Below are 24,669 nucleotides of genomic sequence, written 5' to 3'. Positions count from 1 at the left end.
TTGTGAATTGGATTGTAAAAAATGGAGAAAAGAATAAATGAATGATATAAGGTAAGTGTCTTTGAGTTGTGATTTTAAAATAAGAAGCTACACTCACGCACTCATACACAGACACGTACTAAAAGGGTAACATGGGTGAGTTTTTTTTTTGAGTTATTGGCAAATTGAAATTGTATTTCTTTTCGAGAAATGTGGGTGGCCCTGAAAAGGGCCTTTTTTCTTCATGGTGTAGGGGTGAGTTTAAGCAATCAATTTTAACTGCCTTAAGCCTTTGCCACGGCCAAGGCCTACTTCTGGACTGCGTAATGTTGATGATGATAATGATTGGGTTGAAATGACTAAGGGTGGTAAGGTAGGCTTAGTCACAGGGTTGACATGTTTGGCTCGGGAAGGTCGTATTCTCTTCGGTCGTGATAAAGAAGTCTGATACATTTGTTTCAGACTTCTTAACTCCGCTAAAATGTCCAACAGTACCGTAGCCGTTTGATTTTCACCCTCTTGTTTCTTTGCTGCTACTTCTTCTTGCTGTTGTTGCTGTTGTTTTTTTCTTACCTCTTCTTCTTGTTGCTGTTGCTGTAGGAGAAAAGCCTGTTCCGCTTCCTTTTGTCGTTGTATAAATTTCTCCAATTCTTCTTTCTGTCTCTGTCTAAAATTCTCCACTTGCGGTAATGAAGAAGGTAACGAAGGTTCCGGAACAAATTCTTGCGAGGAGAGAAAATCCACAAAATCCCAATTCACCTCTTCTGAAAGTAAGTCCGAGTTCCCTTGGGCAGTCTCCCCTGCTGGTGCACCCCAATGGATCGTTTTCTGAGTTTCCGTCATGTTGAATCACTGTCGCATAGATTGACTGCACACAAGCGCTAGCGAATCTAAATAGACTACGTGACGTCACAGACTGGTCTCTTCGGATTGGATGCGAGCTGACTGAATTCTGTAACGCGTGTTCGGATTGGTAAATGAACTCAATCCGTTTCAATCCTTCCTCCGCCTATAAATAAGCGCCGTTGACTGCATTGATTCACCTGTTCTCGTCGCTTCAAGATGTGGACTACAGTTGAGTCATCCACCCTTGTGTCTTCCATGATGTTTCGGACAGACTTGCTCATGTATGTCCGATCGAAGTGGACCGTTGTCCACAGGACCAACACAAGCCTGTGGATACGTAGGATCTACGTAGAAAGACAAGGATGCCTGAAAAGAGTGCTGATGTACGGACCAACAGTAAGACGCAGCCTAAGGACAAGAAGAAGACCAATGCGGTGCCATTTATGTTAATGAATACATTAACATAAAACCCAAAGGCCCTTTTCAGGGCCAGCCATATTTCTCGAAAAGAGATAGTCTTTGAATTGCCTACCCCTTTTTTTAAAAAAATTTTAAAAAAAAAATCCCATGTTAAATTCCCCTTGTCCGTAGAGTGACCCACGATTTATTGCCATGTTAAATTCCCCTTGTCCGTAGAGTGACCCACGATTTTCTCCATGTTAATTCCCCTTGTCCGTAGAGTGACCCACGATTTTTCGCCATGTTAAATTTCCATTGTCCGTAGAGTGACCCAGGGGTCCCTGTAATGCTAATTCCCATTGTCCGTAGGGTGCCCCCCTTCACTACTTATAATGAACATTAATAGAAAAGCAACATTCTAAATCAATAATAGAAGAACCTTAACAAGTTTTAATTTTTTCTCGTTGTCGTTCAAATTTCATTAACTGCTATGATTGAAGCTGTAAAATTAAAAATATTTTCATTATTCAAGCGAGATAAATTGCAAGAACTTTGTACGCAGCGATACACTTTCACACAATCAAATAATACAAACTAGAGCATAAGGTAGTAATGGAAAGATAATCAAGTTCTGGAATGGGCAGAGAATATTTATTTGAAAGCTGGGATCAGCGCAAGTTAGTGAAAAAAATAAAAGATATAAAAACAATTTATCAAATATTGATAGAATTTCCTTTTAAGATAGTGAGGTATCGACCCTGCTTGCATAATATGAGCGGTCTGTCTCATTTTCTTGATCTACATCTGCCATCTTAATTGATTGAACTATCCGGAAGTGAGTTGCACCGAGATGACCTCTGGTGTTTTCATGGGGAGATACTAGCCGTGAAACCCACTATTGGATATGTATCTACAAAAGTGCTAATGGAATCTTCCTTTGACCTGTACTGTCCATCACTTTCAAACAGTATGATTAGGAAATGAGTGGAATCTTCCTTTGACCTGTACTGTCCATCACTTTCAAACAGTACAATTAGGAAATGAGTGGAATCTTCCTTTTGCCTGTACTGTCCATCACTTTCAAACAGCACGATTAGGAAATGAGTGGAATCTTCCTTTGACCTGTACTGTCCATCACTTTCAAACAATACAATAAGGAAATGAGTGGAATCTTCCTTTGACATGTACTGTCCATCACTTTCAAACAGTACGATTAGGAAATGAACATGCTCACTATGTCATTTATCATACATCCCAAGCCAGTGTCAAATGCCATATGAAGAGTACGCATGATAAAACTGATTTGGCAGCTGAAGACATGACTGCTGATCATGCTGACAAAACTAATAAACTATGAAGGGGGGGATAGTAAGCAAAAGCATATGTACACAGGAGGTAGAGTAGAATAAAGTACACCAAGCAACAAAGAGGGTAGGTAACAATGCATTCATGCCAACCATTACGCTTTTGGTGTAATCATTACACTTCTTTAAAACCAAATTACACATTACAGTAGATTGTAATTGGATTGTGCCTTTTTGGTACATTCAAATATAAGATAAAAATAGAGCAATCAAAGTTGTTTTTGTCATTTTTATTTTCATCTCTTTAATTCCACTCATAAATTTAAGACTATTCTTAAAAAGATGACTGTTGCATAAGAATAGCATAAAAGTGCTTTCTTTTCTCTGCTATTTATAGCAACTGTATATGGCCCATTTCAAAGGAAACAGACAGGTTTCTTCAAACATGAACTTTGTTTCCAGATTCATTATATTGATAAGCTTGTTAAGTTGTGAATCACTTGGTACTTTTAAAGAAAACAGCTCCAGATGTCAAGTGAAACACTTTATGATGTGAGTTGTTGATGTTATATGATGGAAAGTGTTATAGCAGGTAGATCATTTCAAACTTAAAGCATTTTAGATCAGAAAAAAAGGACAAGTCAATACCACTTTACCAACTTTAAAAGAAGTATATGATAGTTATATAATAATATAATACAGCACTCTAGCACCTGACCTCCTTGCAAATTTTCAATTCAGAATCATTCAGCAAAAATTGTACATGTGTTGTACATGTATACTAATTAAGGAATACTGAATAAAAATAATTTTCGGTGTTCTTTGTGCTTGTATTCTGGTTCTAATCCATATGGATTTTGCCGGTTGTGACAAGAATTTTGACCAGCTACAGAACCAGGTTAGCAGTAAAAACGTATTTTATTCATACATGCTGTAATTCTGGCATGTAATATAGATATTACACTTTTATCCCCAAATTACACTTTTTTGCCCCCTATAATAGCAATAATTATGCTTAAACTTCTCGGGGTTGGCATGTTGTTGTTGTTGTAGGGTTTGACGCCATTTTTCAGCACACGATAGGCTATACATGGCGGCCAGTAGGTTGGCATGTATGACAATGGCTGATTTTTGGGTGTGTACATACTAAATGGATTGCTCATTATTAACTGGGTTTAACATACTTGTGATACACTTACCACAAGGTTGAGTATAATATATAATAATCTCTGTTGCTGGAAAAACATGTACATTATTCTTTTCTAGACTATTTTAACGCTTATGATCTTATTCATGATAATCAGTCTGGCTTTCGACAGAATCACTCCTGTGAACTGCACTTGTATCTTTGATTGATCAATGGCTGAAAGCATTTGATCAAGGAGAAATGGTAGGCACTATCATGGTAGATTTTCATAAAGCTTTTGATTTTGTAGACCAATAAATTTTGCTTGAAAAATTTAAAGTCTATCAATGCAGTGAAAACTCCTTATACTGGTGTACTTCTTACTTAACCGATAGAGTGCAAAAAGTATATTTAAATGGTCAACTTTCTCAAAGTAAAAATATTAATTGTGGAGTACCACAGGGCTCTATCCTTTGACCTCTTTTATTCATTCTATTTATCAACGATTTACCTTTTAAGATAGGAACTTAAGTATCTAACATTGACCTCTATGCAGATGGGTAAAACCAAAACAGTACTTGAAAATAACTTACAAGATGCTATCAACAGCCTTCAAGTATGGTGCAAGGAAAACTATGATCATAAATACAGAAAAAATTAAAGTCCTACTAGTTACAACACAACAAAAAGGAGCAAGGCTAGATAGCGACAAACTCCAGGTTCTATTTGACAATGTGAGCCTTAGTATGACCTCTCATGATAAAATTGTTGGTGTATTCATAGCTAACAATCTTACTTGATCTATTCACATTAAACATGTTTCAAAAATGGTAAATTCTTATATTTGGCTACTGAAGAAAATCAAAACATAAATTCCTCTTCAGTACAGGATCATTTTTTATAAAAGTTATATTCATCCATATCTGGACTGCTGTAATGTATTTTTGGGTAATACCTCTAATTCAAATATAACAACACTTTTAAGACTCCAAAAGAAAGCTTTTCATTAATTCTAGATCAACGTATAGACAATTTCCAGGATGCAATGAATAATATAACGATTTTAACTATACATGAGAAAATATTTCTTAGAAAGGCCAGATTGATGTATAAGGTATCCAGAAAAGCCATTCCTATCTATCTAAGCAATATCTTTCACCAAAGAGATGCTAATGGTACCCCAAATTTAAGGTCCATAAAAAGTAAAAATTTACATTATTCCAAGGCCAAATAAGGAAGTGTTTAAAAAAAAAAAGTTTTCAGTATGCTGGTCCACTGGTATGGAACAACATTCCCAATGACATAATGTAGGCTCCTAGCATGTCTTCTTTTCATAATCAGATTCTCAAATGGATGAAATCTTTAGACAAATGAACAGTTCTAGTACAATAAATACTGCCTGCTTTTCTGTAATTTTGCATTATTTTCACAGTTGAATTTTTCAATGCAGGATGATATTTTATATTTTATATATGTTTATATGTTCACAGATGCCAGTGCATATGTTCCAGGCTTGATACTTTGATTTTTAAATTCACTTAATTACTTAGTGTCAGGCCAGATTCTTCACATCATGTTGTATATACTGTATAAATTGTACATAACACCTAGAAGGCCTCAGGGTAGATTAATTAGTTCTGTAACTAATTGAGTTACCTCCTATAAATAAAATCTTTATTATTATTATTGTTGTTGTGTCTGTCCATATGTCCATCTGACTGTTACCAGTTTTTGGCTCAACTAGTTGTAGACCAGAAGAGCTCATGGCATGTCTTTTGTCTGCCTATCCATTAGCGGAAGTCTACCCTCAAAATACTTGCCTTGAAACTTTACATTCATCCCATGGTCTAGTTGGTCCTGAATCAACCATCTCCTGAACAGAAAATCATATTGATAATGGGGTTTTCACCGAAAGACTTTTTATGATGTCCAGTTAGTCTCAAATGAAAATGCTGCCAATCTGACAGCGAGTATAGCCAGTGGCCATCTTGAAAATCTTGTTATTGCTACCCCAGAATGGATGGTTATATCAAGATGTTGTTTTCACTGTAAGTCATCATACGATGTCTAGTTGGTCCTAAATGAAAATAGTGCCAATCAGATGTCCAGTATAACCACAAGATCAACAATCTTGAAAATCTTATCACTACTCCTCCTGAGTAGAAAGTCTTATTGACATGGGTTTTTCACTAGAGGACTTCTTATGATATCTAGTCCTAAATGAAAATGATGCTGATCGGATGTGTAGTATGACTAACATAGTGGCCTTGTTTCGATCTTGTTATCACTACTTTTCCAAAATGAAGACTCGTTTCATGGTGGGATTTTTTTTACCAGAAACATCTTATAATGTTGATTCTATATTAAAATGGTTCTGATCTAACATCCAATATCCAGCCATCTTCATGTTCTTGATTTTACTATTCATTTTAAATGGTAAGTCATTTTGACATATCATCAAAGAGTTCCCTTGTTGTATAGTTGGTCACAAATGACAATGTCCAAACTTCATTGTGTCCATTATGGTCGCTATCTTGGACATGTTATCCCAAATGAATGGCTTTTTCAACTTGGAGTTTTCACCAATAGACTCCTTATCATACCTAATTGGTCCTAAATGAAAATGTTGCCAGTCATACATCCAGTGTGGCTGTCAGGATGGCTGTCTTGAAAATCTTGTTGTCATTACTCCGTCTGAATGGATGATCATCATGAAAATGGTGCCAATGTGACAACCAATATGACCACCACTGCACATGTTTTGAAAATCTTGTTATGGCTGAAGGATATCAGAGATGGTTCAACACTAAACAATTAAACAGAAGAAATGGTCTTTTCATCAATACCTTAATTGCCTCAGTAGAACATCAGTCTGTTTGAGAGACTCATGTTTCTGTACAATAACTTTAGCTGTACCTCGTCTACAGTTGCCATACGTTGGCCCTTTCTTGTGGTAAGGATGAACCATATAACTTTCAAGTTAAAATGTACAAAGGTCAAGTCCACTGACTGAAAGAAGACATGGTTACTGCACAATAATTCGAGTTCTCCATCATCTACATTTAACTTTGTGGATGGTTTGCACATGTGATAAGGAAAACATTTTTGATTTGGAGGTTACAAGGTCATGGTTATTTTGACCACAAGAAGAAAAATGGACAATAAATTTGAGTTTTTGACCATCAACAATTATCAAACTTTGTGGATGGCTTTCCCTTGGGCAAGAAAGAATCCTGTCAAGTTTGGGGTTAAAAGATAACTTGTGAAGGTCCCTGTGACTCAAAGAAGAGAAATGATTAGCACAGAATAACTTGAGTTTTTTATCATCTGCAGTTACCAGACTTTGAATAGCTTACACTTGGGATATGGGACCTTGTTGATTTTAGGGTCAAATGGTCAAAGGTCAATGTAGAAAAATAATATTACATCTGCATCACAGACCGAGTAAATGTTGTAGATGACTTCACTTTGGGTAGTGAAGAGGTCTGTTCAGGGTTCCTGCAGGTCCTTAATCCTGGAAAAGTTTTGGAATTTAAAAAATACATTTAGAGGGTCTTAAAAGTCTTGCAATTTCTCAAAACCTGGCAAGGTTTTGGAAAAGTCATGGAATTTCTGACAATGGAGTTCAAAAATTGATAACTGCTAATTTCATAGACTCCACATATTTTTTAATGGAACTCCACCAGTTTCAGTCTGGCACAAGGCCTCCCACCAGTTTCAGTTTGGCGCAACAATGCCTCCCACAAATTCCAGTCTGGTTCAACAACACCTCCAACCAGTTCCAGTCTGGTTCACTTACACCTCCCCCTCCACCAGTTTCAGCTACAAATGGATGAAACTGGTAGCATATAATACGAAATACGCTATCACACAAAATACTAAGAAAATACTGAAACGTTATATGAAATGTATAAATATCCACTCTACAAATGCCTATAGTCTATTACATTATATCAATGTCCCTAATGGTTTATACAAACAAACAAAAAATACATTAAACCCACACTCTACGTGTGACTTTCTACTCCGAGTCCTACACGTGAAAAGGAATAAATTCTAACAGTGAATTGTCTGTTAAACATGGTTATTTTATCTATCGAAGCTTTATCAAATTTAGGATAATAATAAAAAAAGTATGTCACGAACACACTGAAAAGCATAAATGTACAAGGGAATCAAAATTATTTTAACAATTGTTATGGCTGTAGTTTTGTGGCTCCAAACTGACACCCCATGACAAGATCCAAGTGATGATGTACCACTTTTAGTAAAACCTTATATAAAAAAACAAGATGTCCAAGACCCAAGGGTAAAGTACCCATGCAAGTCGAGAAACATGGGCATCACGCTACGAATGACCTACAACGAGATGTACTCATTCAGTAACTGTACGTCAAGGTAATAAAAACAAGCTACTCTAGTTAACGCTATACGCATCAACAAAATCACATATACATTGTCATTGTTTAATGCAAAACCAAATTGTTTTCTTGCTTTATTCCGTGACAAGGGAGTTTTCATTTTAACCTGACTTTTTCATTTTGGGGAACAAAATTTGAACAATTGGTAATACTCTTTTGTAGTAGTAAATTGGTGAAATGAGAAAATGATTTTTAAATATTTTACATTTAGATAAGCCATAGTTCATCAGGATTGGAACATATTTTTAGCCCCTGTAAATACGTTTAGAAAAATAAAATCAACTGTTTACACAGTTATGGGTGGAATTTACAATATTCATAAGAATATATACTGCATAAAATTTAAAAAATTAGGTTTATAGATAAGCCTGTGTGTAGAGGCATTCTTGTGAGTGATATCACTCAGTATGTTTGACCTAATTCTTTGAGTAGGACATTGACAAGTTCTTTTGCACATTTGGTCACACCCAGTTTATTGCATTGACCTAGAATGTAGACACTGTACTCTAAAGGTAGTTTTTACAGACAGAAATAGCACAGGTTCAGACCTGTATCATGTACTGTGGGGTTGGACAGATTTGTATAAAAGTCTAGGGCAAGTTGACTGGCAAATTGGTCTTGCCCATTTGGTGTTCTAAGTTTGGCCAAATATTTGGTAACATAATATAATTAAATGTATATATATATCTGAGAGAAAGAGAGAGAAATGTGAATAAAGGAAGGGCTTTAATTGGTTGTTGGAATATAGAATGCGTAGATAGTTAATCAGACTCATCTCTTGATCCACAATTAATGTTTGTCTTGGCAATGAGAGTGGAATTTTGGAGCAGTTATTTTTATCCACGTAATTGTTTTCCAAATGGCTAAGATCTATTTTTTGTTCTGTAATTATGCTATAAATAATTTATGTGGTTATGTTTCAATACATCAGCTGTGCTTTGACAGAAATCCATGTGGCTAATCATTGTAGACAAGAACCTTTTATTTCCAAACACACCTGTTACAAATATTTTGTGAGTTGGATTGGATCACAAATTGTATCCATATCCCCAATAATTATTTTTGTGTCCAATTGAAGAGGCATTCTTTGAATGGTGGTATTTCTATATAAAAAAAATCCAACCAGGATTGGTATTATATAAACAACATGATACCTCTGCGGTGACAAAAATAACTACAAACCTATATAATACCATGACAATTTATGTTTGCCAATACAAGCATTAACTGCATCTATCTACACAATATAGGTTACCAGTACACCACACTTGTAACCATAAAAAAAAATATTCCAGAAGAGTTTTCTAGCCACTTTTTATTTACCCCTATTTTTACACAAAAACATATTTGGTTTTTGTTTTTACCTCTACTTTAGCCGAATCATGACTGCATTAGTTGTGTCAGTCCAAACCCAAATGCATCATTGCAGTCCAAAAACAAGTACAATGGTTGCAGCAGTTGGTCATGACAGTATAAATAATTGTCACACGCCCAAAACTAAAGCTGCACAGATGGCTCTGGTGGCTAGGGGTATCCGACAAGACAGGATGATCAGCTTAAACATGAATCAACAAGACTATTTTTTCCTCTGATGAATTACAAAGATAGCAATACCAGTCAGTGAGCGGGGTTACTAGACAACCCCAGCAGATGTGACGGAATGCCTGCATGTCATATCAGGCAGCACCTTCTTTCAGTTTCAGTTAAATTCACAAATTGCTTTTAGTGTGGGAGGGGGTAGTATTTAGTTTAAAAGTACAATAAACCAATATGCTCTTCTCCAGTAACACTTAATTACTTAGAGTATAAAAACCCAAGATGTTAAGATACAAATCACGAGAAATTTGGTAGTTGATTCAGACTGAAAAGATGGTGGGACTCGAGCCTCCAATGTTCTGGTCATGCATTCAGTGCCTGAACCACAGAGTCACTGCAGCTTCCTTTGGGTGCTGATCTCATTATTTTCCAGGTTATGGCTCAAGGGGCAGGGACCCATTGGCACAAGGACAGACTCATATATCCATGCTGACTGCGCAGACAATTATAAAGCATAGCCTGTAATGGTCAGGCTTTGAACAGTTTCTAAGTTTATCAATTATGGCTAAGTGTTCAAAAGTTGGGATACGTCCAGGGGACAATGCTGGTTACATAAATGATGTCCTTTTTTAGTTGAGAAAGTTGTCCTGTGTATATATGGTCTTGGAAAATACCACCAGCATTAATGGACAGTATAACAACTGTTTGCTTCATGCTTTTCTTTCCTTTGTAGAGTTTCAATAAGTATGTGAATTAGTATTCACCAATTGACATAGCAAATATCAGAGTGAAATCAGGTCTCTTGAGCCTTTTATTTCATTTAACTCAATTTCTGTGATACTAATACATGCATAGATCGTACTATGGGCAAATAGCTCACAGTGAACCGTTCGTTATTCATGTTCCAGTAATTGTGTATTTCAGTTTGACATTGTTGTAAGTACTGTCCTGAAATGTAATACGTTCACATTGGATGATAGCACTTGCCATGATCTTCCAGTAATTATGTAAAAAAAAATTATTCAGCCCAGTTTCTCTAAGACTGTTATATGTACAGAAATGAAACTTGTTGGATATATTCATCTTGGAAAGTTCTACTCACCATGTGACAAATTAGATCACAGTATTTTGTCTCTTTGCAAGATGTTTGGATCATGCCACAGTGGTGCATACATAGTGTGGTTTCATGTCAAGCTATTTATTTATGCAAATGATATTTTCTTTTAAGAAAAATATTCTATAGAATTTTCACTCAAAAGTATTTTATGCTCCTCAAATGTTTGTGAAAATCAGCTTAAAAAAGGCAGATTTACTATGTCAAAAATACATAATACTTAATTGACAGGCATTTCAAGTCTGGATCACCAATAAAGTTCTATTTCATCAGCTTCCACACACAAAATGTGTGGGATGATAAGAAAAATTAGGTGTTGTTGCTAGTATCTTTTTTCATTTTAATTAGGGCTTAGTTACACACATTTTATTATAATGGTCTGATATATACTGGCACACTGACACACATGATATCTATAGCTAAAAATCACACGATGGATTGAGGTAATGTCTGCAGTACAGGGGCAATTGTTAAGTTAAAGGGTTTAGATTCCATTAAGAAAACTTTCACAACTCTATTGTCTTGTGCTTTTTGGCATTTGAGTGTTTCACAATAGGAAATATAACCAAATAATTACATGGGATTATTATAGGCACATTCTCTTAACATAAGGTCACTGGAAATTTGGACTATGGTACCTTGTGCAGAATATCCAACATGCCAAGCTAGCAATGGGTCAGTTAAGTTCATTTTTTATACGTGTGTGTGTGTGTAGATATATATATATATATATATATATATATATATATATATATATATATATATATATATATATATATATGATTGTATCAGTAATCAGACTTGTCATATATCTTTTTACAGAACTAAAATTTGCTGTGGCATAATCTTCAAGGGTTTGAATGGCGAAGTAATGGTTGATCCACATCTGTTAAAACCTTGCATATCTTGTCGCAAAAAGAAAAGCCCAGTAAAGGAAAAATTACATCGCAGCCAGTCGCTTGAGGATACTGACAGTAATTCCAGTGGTAGCAGTCCCAGTTTTGGAGAGATAGACTTTTATAATGTATCCAGTCAGAGTACACCAGATACCCCACACCCAGATAACGATGTAGAGGCTCCAATGATCCTAGACACATGACAGTGCAAGTCATTTGGGAAATTTCCAGATTTCACTTCCACCTCAATACCATTAACTGTATAGGGGTAAGAGTGTAGGCAAAGATAACAACCAAATTAAACAAAATCAGGGATTCTCTCTTGCCATACAACTATGTACATAGGAACATGTTTTTCTTCTTCTATTCTGACAAAGTGCTCTTGAAGTTTAGTCTGCCAATACACATCTCCCATTCTGTCTGTCTGTCTCCTATCAGATTGACTTGTTTCTGATCTCAGGTATTCAGATGGATAATTTACATAAATACACTGTGGTGGTTAAAAATAAGTATGTTTGGAAGACTTGTGTCTGTGTGTTATCGCTTTCTTTCAGTCATCCTTTTATTTCAGTTTATGAACTGACAGTTTTACAGAATGAATTTATTTCATTGAGCCCTCAGTATAGTTTGTATAAGAATAAACAGAATGTCTTCCTGACCTAGTTAATATGAAGTATTGAGTTTCAGTTTCTTTGTTCACAATTTCATTTCTTTTGAGATTTTTGTTCCAAACATATCTTTAAAAGGCAATACTGAAAAGTATAATAAATGTCTAGTCAATATTTTGGGGATTCAAAAGTAGAATACCTGAATAAAATCGTGAATTTTTTCTGTCAGTTTTACTTAAAAGGTTACATACTGTAATCAGTGTCCACTTTACTTACAAGTATTCAGTTCTTGGGTTGGGGTGTTTATCACTTTGAAAAAAAAGGTGTTTACTATCAATCATTGAATTTCTAAAATTTAACAGCTTTTAATTTTGGACACATTCCACTATTCCTGTCCTTCATCTTGAAATATGGCTTGGAACCTGTATCTGTTATTTAGTGTGTCAGGAATTCACAGTTGCTTCTTTACTCCAGCATGCAGTTCACTATTTCCTGGATAAATTGTGCTTTATAAAGCACAAGACTTTACTGCCATGTGACCACCTAATGGGGTTGAAATTAATTATGTGTCATAAGAAAAATACAGACTAGTGTATCCCTCAATAAGTGTACATACATATTTATTATGAGTATACATGAATGTATTGAAGCATGTCAGATTTAGTGCACATGTGCTGTACATGTTAGTGATAGCTATTGCCAGAATCAATAATGGCACTCAACATTTTAATTGGCAATTCATTTCAACAAAAAGAACATATTCAGCATTTGAAAATATGGAGCCTTGTGCTGTTGTCTGCAGATTTTGCATTGAAGTCACTGATACCCACTAGTGTAATGTATTATTATCATGCTTGTGTTAATGATGTATGGGACTACATTGTTTAACAAAGGGACCATCACAAAATGCATAATTTAGCGATAAATCAGACTTATTTGTTTGAAAAGAACATTTTTTTAGTGAAAGAGGGAAATGAGGAAGGAAAATCCTATGTGGTAATAGATCACAGCTAAACAGTAAGGTATGTTACTTGAATAAATGATTTCACAGTATCTTACCACATTTGATCTGATTGATGAAGCTTTTTTTTTTCACAATTCCCCATTAGGAAGATACATAATCCCCATTCTTTACAGTAATTACATTTTCATAAGTAATGGTTTTTACTTATCTTTTTAGTGGGTTTAACATCTTAGTGCATGTTATGTTTGGCTTTTATACGGCTTTTTTCATTACACTTTTTGTTCTATGCAATATTTTGTATTTTTATACTTAAGAGGCCAAACTTTTGATCAAAAAAGAATTTTTTTAAAATTAAAGCTGGTAAAAACGATTTAAATGGAACAGAAGAAAATAAACGTTTGTATGATTTTGCATATGTAAGATGATACTCATTATCACGGTTATGATCTCAACTCATCTCTGTCTAATGTACACCATCCATTTGGTTTTAATAGTGAACAGAATCATTTAATCAGTGTCTCAAGTTTTATTACTTGTGGGTATAAATAGTCTATGCTACGACTGAGTCTGGTAGAAAGTGAGATAAGGGGATGAACATAGAAAAGTGTGGATGAATGAGAGAGATTGTCTGCACGGTTGTATGATACAAGAATATTTATCCAGGTTAGTAGGGCGTTAAAATAGATTTGGAATCATTTTTTGTATGTGTAAAAAATAATTTATTGAGAGAATGTGAATGTACAAATTGTGTGAGAGTCTTATTCATTCGCTTGCAGTCCATGTTAACAATTTCTCAGATATTTTGAGTATGTTTTTAGCCATATGATTTGCCAGATGACATTCATTTCTTATTCCATTTAATGTTGAATCTGTGGCTTAAACTATGACACATGTAGACATTTCAACTAAACATGGCAGAGACCATCCTGACATGAAGGTCTCTCAGGTTGTACACAACTTTATATTCTGCTCAACAGGATGGAAATTAATTTCACAGAGAGCATCCTGCCATGAAATCAACCTGTTTTTGCTCACAAAATTCTGATTCATTTTTTAATAAGGCCATTGTTGCTAAAAAGAAAAACCCATCATGACTTTTTTAAAAATCAGTCAGCAGTGACCTGATTTCACAACAAGTATACTGGCATAAGACTTTGAAGTTTACGCAAATGATACTACTTTGCTATCCAGTATGGCTGTCATTACTCAATAATTTAAAAAAAATTAGTCAGTGAACATCATAAAACCCATATTTCTTGGCCAACTGACATTGCATGTGGCTGTTAAGTAGATGTCGGCCAGATGAGCCATGTCAGACCCACTTAGGTCTTTTGTTTTAATCAGATGTGCTTTGCTCAAAGCAAAGGGTTGCATGTAAATTTTGGTTTGGAAGTTTTGAAGTGTAATGTGTATGTAAATACATTTGAACTAATCTCAGTAAATATCCTTAAATTTTCAATTACTAATATGTTACTTTTTCTAAAAGTTAAACATTGCAATTTTCATGCTATCTAGTCTGTGCAGAACAAATTGTGAGAAAAAACATCTGACCTCTGATTTATATCATCACCTTCAGTTCTCACAGTTGCCGGAAAGAAAGGCATTGCTAAAATACAGTACAAGATACCTATCAAGGCATTCAATTGTCATGTCTTTCAAAGTTTTTTATTACAACATTGACAATGATTAGACAAGAGTTTTGAGGATAAAAATTCCTCATTTGGTCTCATAGATACTTAATAAATTTCACTATCATATAAAATTTTGGTAAAAGATAGTGATCTGTATCATATTTTGAAAGTCTAGTTGTAAAAACATAGTGTAGGACTTGAAGATTGCAGTCCTGGAAGGAGGGACTCTTTTTTTTTGCAGTCCTGGAAGGAGGGACTCAAACTTCAGAGTGCTTTTTAAAGAGTTGCTTTTGTGTCAGAATGTACACCGGTGATTACATGTTATGTGTTAGAGCAATAATCTATTTTCTTGTACACAAGGCACACCAAAATAAGAATAGTATATACCAATATCTGCAAACTTTATCCATGGGTATATCAGATTCTATGCTGTTTGGCACGTTCTTTGATAACAGATCTGGGTCTGTGTTGTTTGCAGTTGGATTCAACTTGTACACAGATATATATGGTAGTTAAGGGATAATTACCACACAAAACATATTAATACCAAAGCATAAATACTGTGGTATGAATGAAGGCCAAGTGTGAGTCCCACTATCTGTGTATATAAAATTCAGATTATATTACTGGTAGATCTAATAATAATAGTGCAATATGTCATACGACATAGTCCTTATGCTTGTCAGTGTCAATGATTTAGACTCGTCAGTACTGATAAATGTCTAGTTTGCCATCTCCTTCAAGAACACTGACAAGGTTAACAGAATTCAACATATTTTGCATTGCATTAGATACAGCCAATGGGAAGGAAGTGCACGACAGTTTGATGATGCAGCAAAGTACAGCATGCATTTTATCAGCATAAATCTGTGGTTGGTCTCATTTCCTGCCTGACAAGTTACTTGACAGTTCATCTGACAGGTTATGACAAAATAGAGCATGTTGGAGAACAATTTCTCTTGCATGAAAAATCTCCTAAGCTTTATTTCCATCTTCTTGGTACATGCTAAGATCTGAAATCAGTCCCACTGGCAATGTATTCAACAGAGAAGTCGTTGATACTTGCTTCCAAATATTGAAAAGAGGATGACTGGAGCTGTACTAACAATAAAATCATCTTCATTTTTATTTATTCATCAGTTCAATATATGCCTGATTGTTCCATTATGTAAGAGCCTTTTGTATTTATTATTAATTTTTTTGTATTATTTATTAATTGTACAAACTGTTTATATTTATTGCCATTTATATTTATTACAACAGAATAAACTTTCATTTGCTTGTACAAATATTTTTCTTTTAATGTATTCACATAGATTTGTAGATGATGTTTTAAGATAAAAGTATGTGTCTTGTTGGTTTTTATGTGACTTAGTTATCATAATCAGTATTTTCATGAACCTACATGTAATATGTTATGTAGCAACTACATGTAGTATGTTATGGACTTGGTGTGGTAGTTACGTAACATCTACATGTAGTATGCTATGGACTTGGCATGATAGTTATGTAACAACTACATGTAGTATGTTATGGACTTGGTGTGGTAGTTATGTAACATATACATGTAGTATGTTATGGACTTGTCATGGTAGTTATATAACAACTACATGTAGTATGTTATGGACTTGGCATGATAGTTATGTAACAACTACATGTAGTATGTTATGGACTTGGTGTGGTAGTTATGTAACATATACATGTAGTATGTTATGGACTTGGCATGATAGTTATGTAACAACTACATGTATGTTATGGACTTGTCATGGTAGTTATGTAACAACTACATGTGTTATGTTATGGACTTGGTGTGGTAGTTATGTAACATCTACATGTATGTTATGGATTTGGCTTGATAGTTATGTAACATCTACATGTAGTGTGTTATAGACTTGTCGTGGTAGTTATGTAACATCTACATGTACTGTGTTATGGACTTGTCATAATAGTTATGTAACATCTACATGTAGTGTGTTATGGACTTGTCATAATAGTTATGTAACATCTACATGTAGTATGGTATGGACTTGTCATGGTAGTTATGTAACATCTACATGTAGTGTGTTATGGACTTGTCATGGTAGTTATGTAACAACTACATGTAGTGTGTTATGGAATTGGCATGTTAGTTATGTAACATCTACATGTAGTGTGTTATAGACTTGGCATGGTAGTTATGTAACATCTACATGTAGTGTGTTATGGACTTGTCATAATAGTTATGTAACATCTACATGTAGTGTGTTATAGACTTGTCGTGGTAGTTATGTAACATCTACATGTAGTGTGTTATGGACTTGTCATAATAGTTATGTAACATCTACATGTAGTATGTTATGGACTTGGTGTGGTAGTTATGTAACATCTGCATGTAGTATGTTATGGACTTGTTATGGTAGTTATGTAACAACTACATGTAGTATGTTATGGACTTGTCATGGTAGTTATGTAACATCTACATGTAGTATGTTATGGACTTGGTGTGGTAGTTATGTAACATCTACATGTAGTATGTTATGGACTTGTCATGGTAGTTATGTAACAACTACGTGTAGTATGTTATGGACTTGGTGTGGTAGTTATGTAACATCTACATGTAGTATGGTATGGACTTGTCATGATAGTTATGTAACTCTGGAGATGACATAATTTATGTAGACTGTGTCTGATCAAGTAGAACTCACCTTTCTTAGGTTTTGTGTAACTTCTGTGTATTTATTGTCTTAACTTTGTGACCACAAGTCAGTAGTTTTTAGGTATTGTAAAATCTGGATAACAGTAGATAACTGTACAGAAACTGAGTGCCCTCTGATATTCCTGTAGTAGAAATAAATACATACTTTGCATAATGGTAAATTCCAGTTTAAAAAAGAAAAGCTCACACTAAATTAAATAATAAGGATATAGACATGTTAACCAGATTTTGCAGTCTGCTTACAGCAAAAAGGTCCAAGGGAAAATAAAACTACCTCCCACCTTGGCTTCAGCAGATCTTGGTTTAAAACATTCACGTCTGAATTATTGCGAGTGGGGCAAGTTCATTATATTTTTCCCATTATCTTCCAACAGTTGAGTAATATCCAAGGCAAGTAAATAATGGGATTTATTCCAAATTATTTTAATATTACTTTTTTCTCTCTCTTTGAAGTTCTAATACTAACCCACATTATCTTCTATTTTAAGCATTGTATCTGAGAATACTTGTAAATATTAATGAATCTAGTATTTCTCAATGTTCTAACAGAAATATCCGATTTGAAACTTTTTCAAACTTGGACCTTTTATGTAATGTACGATAAATATACTCCATTCCATATTTATGTCACTTGTTGTAAATATTGTTGTAATATTTATATTAGAGAAAGTATATACATAGCATAGTAAATTATATCCAGTTACAAAATTAAGTGAACAATAGAAAAGGTCTAATAAAAATTATGGGTCTCTTTGCATGATATTGAAATTGGTTGTATGGGACCTAGCATGTACTGGAAAGCCTCATTGAAATGAATGTTAATAGCAACAATTCCATTTCCAGCACACTGGTTGGTCACTCCAAGGACAGACTATCAACATCATTAAATATTAGGTTTGGTAGATGTTTACATTTATGTGGTAGCCAAATTTATAAGGAGAAGAAATGGAAGCCTTGATCGCTAGGTTTATTTTAAATTCAAAAAATTTCATTGTTACCTCATACACTTCATATCAAATACTGACTTTTTTATTTTACTTGCATGGTTATTTCCATATGGCAGGGTTAAAAACAACAACCTACCCTCCCGCATGCATCCATTAAGAGTATGACCTTACATTTGATTTGAGTGTTTAAAAAATATTCACCTGTCTAATTGTTGTTAATTTATGCTTTTTCTTGGTCAGGTCTTTTATATATGCATGATTTGACATGAAACCTGCTTTGATGGTAGAAATTCTATTAGACTTATGTGGATTTTACCATACCAGAGTACCAAAGAAAATCTTTATTACTATTCTGAAATTCATTTTACTGCATAGAAAAGTTGTTTTAAAATCAGTTACTCATATACATGGGATCACTGAATCATGTCCAGTAGATGGTAATTTCTTGTCTGTGGGTTGAAAAGCTTAGAAAATCAAAAACTTGTACAGTTTTGGCCTTCTCATGTTCAAGTTTTCAATTTTTCAAAATCCTGCTGTCAATTGAAACCTCTTCAATGTTTATATGTGCAGAACAAATAATACCCAGTAAAAACATGAAACATTGGCAGCCTTATCATTGATTGGAACATTTAACCTTTTTATGGATATTCTTACCTACTACTTGAGTTACGTAAAAGAAAAAAAATTAAATTAGATTTGTGTGGTTGAAAATTGCCTTTTGGTTTTTTATTGATTTGTATCAATTTGTTGAACCCATGTTACTAAAAAAAGCAAAACATAGCCACTTTTCTGGCATCAGTAATGTCAACAGTTTCTTTGGGTTTTGATTAAAAATTTGTAATTGTATATAAAACTCCATGACAGATTCACGTCATACTTGGCATGCATTATTATGAAGCCAAGACAATTTGTTTAGCGACATACTCACATGCCCCTTCTATTTGCAGTAAAGGTTACCGTATATGCTTGCTTATAAGTCCAGTCAAACTGCAGTTAACAAAGATCCTGATCTGCCAAGGCATAATGTGCCTGCAGATCAGGATTTATGTTTATTTTACTGATTACTTCTTAAAAACTGCTCCGACACAGATCTGCCACTGCATTATGCAATGGCAGATGTGTGTTTGTGCAGTTTGCAGATGAATTCATCTTATAATCGAAAATATATGGTAATTAGAGAAAAATTTTATAAAGGTTTAGGATACAATTTTTCAAACACCCTGATGGATTTTGTTCATATTTGGACTAAATCATTATAAAACTGATACAATTACTTCCATCTCACACTTGTACACCCATTTGGCATTGGGATCAAGGTAACAAATTTGCATTAGGTTTTGAATAAGACTTATTTCATTAGGTTGTGTTTCCTGAACTCTGATGGATTTTGTTCATACTTACTACAATCAATCATTATGAACTTAAAGCAATTCATTCTGTGTCATGCTTATTCAGACTTTGGCCTGAAGTGATACACCACAAGTTGTACAGCAGTATTTTGATTGTGGACTCGACATGCAGTTCTGGTCCTGTTATGTTTGTTGGGACATGGTCATATTGCATGTAATGAATAAAGGTCACTTTGACCTATTTTTTACCTTTTCTTTTTAAAAAACGTACTCTTGAACAGCTGCATTCTTTGTATTGTTTTGACAGCAGGGAGGCACTTTTTGTAGAGATGTATGATACATTTCTTATAGTTAACTATGTGTTGTCTTTGTTCATTGTTCATAATAATATATAAAGTATAAATTTATTGTAGTAGCTGTGGTAGTTGAGTAACTTCATTAATACCTCATGTTTGTGTAGATTTATAGAACTTATTTTGTTAGGGAATGTTCTTTCCACATCCTGCGTCCATTAAGGCATATAAGATGTTGTGTTTGCTAGAGTTTATAACTGAAGGAGAAATGTTGTACATGTTCTGTCAATATCTTGTGGAAACTGCTGACAGAGCAAATGTTTAGTCTTCTTTACAGTTTAAGAGAATGTATTGGCTTTTAATGGCTTTTTTTGGTCTCTAATTTGACATTATTTGTACAAAGTTTCAAAGTTACTCTGATTCCTGTCATTGTGATATTAAGCATAGATTTAAACAAGAGTCCGTATGTTATGCCCACATCGGTCTAGAATTCTGGAAAAAAAGTCTAACATTTTAAAATTGCTTTTACAGTCTTGAAAATGTCTGGGGAAAAAATGAAAAATTAATTTTTTTAAAAAAGTTTTAAACAGTCTTTCTTTTTTATTATTAAAAATCCTCTTAGAAACCAGTAACGTGACTGATCTTTAGAAGAAGTTTTTATATATGGATTCAGACCCTTAGGTTGGTCAGGACATTTTCATTTTTGGTATGGATTTTATATGGAAAAGGTCTGGTTAAGTTTTTCAAAATTTGTGGCAGGAACCTAGATATGCTTTTCTTCATTATTTCATATCTCTTCACAACTATTTTTGAGGCATCATAAACATATATATATATATATATATATATATATATATATATATATACATCATAAACATATATATATATATATATATATATATATATATATATATATATATATATATATATATATATATATATATATAAACTAAGGTTAGAATCTCGGTTGCCAAATTGAATTATAATGCAGCATTTCCTTTAAGAATTTGATATTGATGACACATTGTGAAAAGGAAAAAGGAAAAACCCAATCTTTTGATGCTGATTTTATTTTTGATTGATTAGAACTAGTTTTTCTTTCTAAATGTGTGTAATTTTTTTGTGAAGTCTGAAATCTTGTATTCATTAGACATGTATTTCATTTTGCAGATTGCTGTCCTGTCACTTTGTCAGAAGGCTTTCTTTTAAGTCATAAAATGTTTTTGTATTTCTCACAAGTGAGTTGTGCAACAATTGTGTAGTTACTTACGTTGATAAATTTATTTACAAAAAATGCAATTCATTTGCTGTTCATGCATGCTTCCTCACATATTCATTCATATTTTAGAAAAAAACATTCTCCTCACACTTTTTTTTATTACATATGGACCTGTGATAGGTGCTTCTAAGAAATCAGAGTAGGATTCATAGCCAGTAATTCTCATCAAGGGGCTTTTAAAAGTCCTGTATTAATGTGTTGCTGCTGCCTGTCATTCATAGCCAGTGATTTTTATCCGTTTTAATTTCATCGTTTTTATTTATATCTCTTATTTTCATTGGTCTGAACTTTTTCTTCACTCTAAAGTGTTGCATAAAAAATTCCTTTCTATTTCTTGTGTCTTTTCAAAAAATTTCATATGACAGTTTTGTGTAATAAAATGTTTTGTGGTGTATTCATTGTTTATTTGTGAATCAAAATTCTCATGCTGACATGGATATAGTATTGGGCCAGTTAGTGTTATCTTTGTCTATCCATGTGTGTCCTTGCATCCTTATTTGCATTTGGGCCAATGTGATGGGGTATTCCTGTTCTTTTAAATTATTACTATATATATATATATTGTAATGCATGACTTTGTGGCCAAACATAATTCAACAAGATTCTGGACCTCTGACTAGAAGCTAGTCCATCATTAATTTTGTCATAGTCCATCATAATCTTCATAGAGACTGTGTCTGTACATGCTTTGACACCTAGATAAACTTTGATATTTTTTACATCCCTTATATCTCACTTTACATTTTGTCATTTTGAATCTGCTGTATAATTTAGGATTGGGATGGACATGGCCAGCTTATTGCCTGTTGATATTAAAGTGAGTCTGAAATGTAACAGAAGCAAGTTCGGGGGAAATATATTTTTCATGTTCTGGCATCTGACTGTACCCTATCATGACAGTTTTTCAGTATTAGTACATTACCATATGGTTTCCTTTTTTGTCTGTCACAATGCACGTCCAAATTTTCCCTTCTGAAACCACCCACCTACCTTCTGTATGGTTTTGGGTTTTGTGTGGAGCAAGTGTGTACTGTGTTACATACTGGAGAAATATTCTTCTGTCTTAAAATTTGCTTGTGTTTGATTATGTGCAGATTTTCTATTCACCATGTAACGGTAGAGCAGCCAACAAATCATTAAAGCATGTCATGAATTGGTTTGGGTGGTCAGTGGTTGTTTTGGTCTACTAGAACCTAACCTAATGTTAATTTTGTCCAAGACTGTCGTTCCCAAATTTCAATCTGGCAAGGCCAGTTTCTTTACATGTATTTGTTCTTTTAAATCATGATCATCTAGTTTGTCATTATTCAGGTTATACAACAGTTGAGCACTTGCCCAACATCGGTGGTCTGGCTGAACTAGAATTTTGGGTTAAAACTGAAAAAGACCAATATTTTTTCGTGTGTATAGGCAGGCTATCATCCATAACCCAATGTGGTCCCGAGTGGCCGAGTGGTCTAAGACGCTTGCCTTTGCAGATCACTGACATTTCACCTCCGTCTGCATGGGTTTCAGTCTTGGCTCGGCCAACTGGGGTGTGTGAGAAAGGTTGTCGGTAGGTTCTCATGGAGCCGTGATTCTTCCAGAGTGTTATTCCAACTTCTTCCGCTAAATATACTAGCCGCCATGTATAGCCTATCTAAAAAAAAACATAGTGTTAAAGGCACAAAACAAGTACCTCAGTCCAGCATGAAAACAGTCCAATTTGATGAAACGTTCTTAACAGGACCATTGGTAAAAAAGTTTTAGAGGTTATTTTGATAATTAGTTCCATGAAACTGCAAAATAAAAAGTTTCCTTTAAAATAACAAATTAGATGTAAGTGATGTGGTATATTCGGTGTAATTTACAAAATATACATCAATAAATTATGTGCATTGCAAATAACTATATAAATAAGCAAATATGCAGAATCTAAAAATAAAATTTAATACTTTGGAACTTCCAAGCTCCATTTCCAATCAAAAAATAAAAACATCATGGCATGGCATTATTTTTTAAGCTCCTCCAAAGAATAGTAGTGAAAGTATTTTGGCGAAAGGTACACGACCGATTTTAGCATTTAAGTTTAAATAAAAATTCTTCGCCAGTACATTGTTCGTCACGCATTCGTTATCACCGTGTCAACAAACACGAGGTCGCCCTAACGCATACAGCTGTATATTGCTGAATTCCATAGTAGAGTGTATAGCGTAGGTGCTCTCACTGCCCAACCGTCTCGAAAGACGTCCGTTATCGAAAGTCCAATGGATGTAAACATTACTATTTATAGACCACAACACACTGGTTTCGGAAACCTTCAAAAGCCATACCGGACGATATTTGTGCATTAGAAAGTATGACCGTCATTTTATATACGCGCTGTAAAGAACACGTTTTAAGTCGGCTTTCGGAAGGAATGCAACTTTAAAATATGACGAGATGCATCAATTGGTTTTATTTACACAGTAGTCAACCCGGGTTGGTCTGGGCGGGCATCAAACCCGCGACCCTATGATTACGAGACTGACGCTCTTCCTACAGCAGTGTGTGGGTGTATGTGCGTGTTCATGCCAAAATGAATAACTGAACAGTTGAATCATTTGTTACGAAAATTCGAAATCGAAAATTATTGTTATTCGAATTTTCGTTAGTTGTCGAGCGTGTTTGGTAGCTTATCGTTGAACCAGTTTACAAAGGAACAAATTCAAACCTGCTAAATCACCTAAAATTTAAATTTGGACGCAGAACGTGATCATACCGTCCCCAAAGCATTTGCGGGTCAGTCAACAATAGTTCTGAAAATGTTTGAATTGTTGTCGGACATGCGTTCGGTCCGGAGCAGTTGTAGTCAGTCCCTCATGTCATTACCACTAACATACCCAATCATCTCATGTCCAAAATATTGGCACGTGGGGGTGGGGTAATTTTGACGTTTCCCTACACTGCTGTTGAATTATCGATATGCTTTAAGTCTGACACTGTCTTTTTCTTTATTGTCAGTAATGCAGATATCAGCTTCATGTCGCTTACATGTTCATGGGTCAGTTCATGTGACTTTGGAACAGAACTACATATGTTGTTTTGGTCAAGAAGTTTGCTGTAACATTTAAAACTTGCAACTCTTTGTTTTTTCAGTGCATTAATTAAAAAAAAACAATAATTATCAACGTATATATTCATTTGTGCAAGGATTGTTTCACTTTTTCTTTCCTTTATCTTTTTGAGCGATTGCATTTTGTTCCATTTATATACCACCAAATACCAGCTTACAGCCAAATGAATTAGATAAGCCTCTTTCAA

At 34.3% G+C, this 24,669-nt stretch overlaps 1 protein-coding gene across 2 annotated transcripts in view; it reads left to right on the top strand.

Moving 5' to 3' along the window:
• Positions 1 to 21,781, top strand: part of LOC149801179 (SIN3-HDAC complex-associated factor-like) — a 59,853-nt gene extending 38,072 nt beyond the window's left edge. For both annotated transcript variants that reach the window (XM_089955213.1, XM_089955214.1), the window contains exon 5: positions 11,548 to 21,781. In XM_089955213.1, the coding sequence (XP_089811339.1) occupies positions 11,548 to 11,824 (277 nt within the window). In that variant the 3' untranslated portion in view covers positions 11,825 to 21,781. The remainder of the gene's footprint in view (positions 1 to 11,547) is intronic.
• The last annotated feature ends 2,888 nt before the right edge of the window (positions 21,782 to 24,669 follow it).

Source organism: Sinohyriopsis cumingii, chromosome 4 (assembly GCF_028554795.1).
Source record: "Sinohyriopsis cumingii isolate HCF-2022 chromosome 4, ASM2855479v2, whole genome shotgun sequence".
NCBI classification, from domain to species: Eukaryota; Metazoa; Mollusca; class Bivalvia; order Unionida; family Unionidae; genus Sinohyriopsis; species Sinohyriopsis cumingii.
Note: the sequence above shows the minus strand (reverse complement) of the source record. Positions and strands in the feature narration are given on the sequence as shown.